This window comes from Nansenia antarctica (genome assembly GCF_963989245.1).
Source record: "Nansenia antarctica genome assembly, chromosome: 13".
In the NCBI taxonomy this organism is placed as follows: Eukaryota; Metazoa; Chordata; class Actinopteri; order Argentiniformes; family Microstomatidae; genus Nansenia; species Nansenia antarctica.
This window is the reverse complement of record NC_137683.1, coordinates 29,619,890-29,622,936: the sequence shown is the minus strand read 5'-3', so window position 1 is coordinate 29,622,936 and position 3,047 is coordinate 29,619,890. Positions and strand designations below refer to the sequence as shown.

At 42.9% G+C, this 3,047-nt stretch overlaps 1 protein-coding gene across 1 annotated transcript in view; it reads right to left on the bottom strand.

Moving 5' to 3' along the window:
- Positions 1-1,328: 1,328 nt before the first annotated feature.
- The window catches only part of LOC308169292 (CTD nuclear envelope phosphatase 1A-like), a 14,660-nt gene continuing 12,941 nt past the window's right edge, over positions 1,329-3,047 (bottom strand). Inside the window, exons 6-8 of the mRNA XM_080543972.1 lie at positions 2,932-3,043; positions 2,483-2,567; positions 1,329-1,596 (exon numbers count right to left, since the gene is read on the bottom strand). Coding sequence (XP_080400098.1) covers positions 1,536-1,596; positions 2,483-2,567; positions 2,932-3,043 — 258 coding nt within the window. The 3' untranslated portion in view covers positions 1,329-1,535. The remainder of the gene's footprint in view (positions 1,597-2,482; positions 2,568-2,931; positions 3,044-3,047) is intronic.

The following is a 3,047-nucleotide window of genomic DNA, read 5'->3' as shown; positions in this document are numbered from 1 at the left end:
ACATATTACTGACAAAACTGCTGGTTGAGTAGATCGACATGATCTTGTAAATAAAAACCATCTGATATTAGGGTCTTTGCACACTGATGCGTTTTTTTTCGTGTGCGTATTTTTTTTTAATCCGTTCAAACTCCAGTGACTCTTAATTTCCCTGTCGGATTAAGAATGAAATAAGTAAAAAAAACGTGCAAAAGGTGGTTGTGGCCTTTAATTTAAAAAAAAAAAGGAGAGTCTAAAAAGGTGTTTGGTCGATACTGACAAGTGTTTTATTAGTAACACAGACCTGGAGAAGAAGAACCTGTCATGAGAACTTGACAAAACTGAGAACCTGTCATGAACCTTGACAAAACTGAGAACCTGTCATGAGAACTTGACAAAACTGAGATTGTCCAGACGGCGGTGAGACCTGGGCGGACAGCGGGACCAGTAGTGGAGGAAGCAGGTCAAAATCGTAGGGGGCTACTAAATTCTGCATTAAAAAAAAAAGTACGTTCCTTAAATTAAGTGCAAATCCTTTCAAATTCAAATTAAATCGAAGCTACCGGTAAATGTTTTCAATTAAAAGAAAAATGTCCAGAGGTCACACTATAATCATAGGCCATGGTAAAACAGAGGAGAAAATGTAAAAGAGCGGTTCCGCGATTCAAATGTAATTTTTGAACCGTTCGATCAATTCAAGAGTTCTTCAGTCCATCCTTTTGTAATCATTGTATTCTACAAGCGATCTTCATTAATCGCATTAAAATCAGCCGTTCTTGCAGAGAGAAACCGTATCTCCAATGTGGGGTACCTCCCCTCTGACCCCTTAACCACCCTGATTAAAACAGGGTCTAATATGATCCCCCCCCCCTCCCCCACTGAAAACGAATCACCCGTCATTTTCTCCTGTCCAGTTACTCTTGGCCAAGTTAAAGTCTGGTATCATGTTTAGAGTTTCACTTCCAGTTGGTTTATCTAATGAAGAAGTGCAGAGTCCAGGGTCATAAACACGGAAGATAACAATCATGGAAACCTGTGAAACCATGGAAACCAAATCTTCGTTGCCTTGCTCTCTCTCCCCTCTTCTCTTTATAAGAACTGTATTTTTCAAAAAAGTTTTAAAAAGACGAACAAACAAACGAACGACTCGATACTCCAACTTGACACTCCGTAGACGACACACATCATATCCCCCAAGCGTACACTGTCACAGTCAGTATCAGGAACTGTAAGGCAAGAAACTCCATTTTTGTTTTTTGAAAAAAAGGAAAAAATACAATAACCAAGAAAAAAAAAAAAAGCCCCCCCCTCCTTCCCTCCGCAACCCCCCAGGAGTTCCATGCTCTCATGATCCTACTCCTACTACTGTTCATCCCTGCTTCATGTTCCACTGTGACCCTTGACCTCTTCTCCTCAGCCCCCTACTGAGAGGGGTTTCCTGGAGAGGTGAGAGGTCAACCGCATGGGAACAGAGGAGGAGGGGGAGGGAGCTGGCAGGGGGGGGAGGAAGAGAGCCAATCAATGAGCCCCTCCCTCCCCCTCCCCAAGTCAGCCAATCACCAGAGCCGGTGCTGGTGGAGGTTTCGACTGAGGACGGACCGGATGTCAGCAGTGAACCTGGGGGGAGAAAGGGAGGGAGGGGAGAAAGGGAGGGAGGGAGGGAGGAGGGGGGGAGAAAGGGAGAGGAGGGGGGGGAGAAAGGGAGGAGGGGGACAGTCAGTTTGTGGGGAAGACTTTGTCTGGTAGATAGATGAATGTGTCCAGAGAGCACATATGTGACACGTTCTAATGCTTTCTAATGCTCATCTGATGTAATCATCGAACTTTTCTTTCCGAAAACGTGAATACATTTCCACGTTGTTGAAAATCAACGACACATCGCTAGTCAACGCTTGTTTTGTGAGCCTGCTAACAATATAAAGTAGTGTTCTAGTTAACTAGGTAGCAGTGGGGATTACTCACCCAATCCATTGCGTTGTTGCAGTGTTTTGGCTTGACTAGCGAGTTTGTGTCGTGATTCTCAACAACGTTGAAACGTAGTTCCAAAACATTTTCAAAATATAAAAAAGTCTGAACATTCTGATTGGTTGCCGACATGCGGACCAAATGATCAGACTGTCACATCGTGAGCTTAGAATGATAAGGTTCTATCTCCGTTTAGGGTAGTTCAGAGATATTGAGCGTCAAAGTTTTTACATTCCATTATGTTTTGTGAGATGGAACCATTGTATTTTATTCATTACTAACTCAAAAAATGTCAACATTTTAAAAATAACACCACACAGGCATTAATAAACACCTAATGGATCAGATTATGTAAAAAACTACATTTTGACAAAAATGGAGATAGAACCTTATAATTCTAAAGTCACAATGGAGATAGAACCTTATAATTCTAACGTCACAATGGAGATAGAACCTTATCATTCTAACGTCACAATGGAGATAGAACCTTATCATTCTAACGTCACGACATGTCTCTGTCAGCCTGGGCACGTCTTACCTGAGTGCATCTAGCATAGGCAGCAGGTTGAGGAGCGCTGTGTCACTAGGGTCGCTGAACCAAGACTTTATTGGTATTGCGTTGTCTGTAGGACACACACACACACACACACACACACACACACACACACACACACACACACACACACACACACACACACAGGAATAAAGATGTTATTAGTTGGTGAACATAATCTAACAGCATTAGATTAAAAATCAAACAACCAAAAGAACATAAGCTAAAGCTCGATAATACACTTTTACCATTCTCATTACTTGGAATGCGTGCATGCGTGTCTGTTTTGTGCATGTCTTTGGGCGGGACACAGTGTGTGTGTGTGTTATATGTAGGTAGTTATAGTGTGTGTTGTAGGTAGTTATAGTGTGTGTTGTAGGGTGTGTGTGTGTGTGTGTGTGTGTGTGTGTGTGTGTGTGTGTGTGGTCTCTCACCTGGATGGCTCCGGTAGGCACCAGGAGAGTTGTCCAGGATGACAATGCTGGACAGGTCGTCGTGTACGACAGACAGGTCTTTAATATAACTACCCAGGTCCAGTGTACAATGCTGC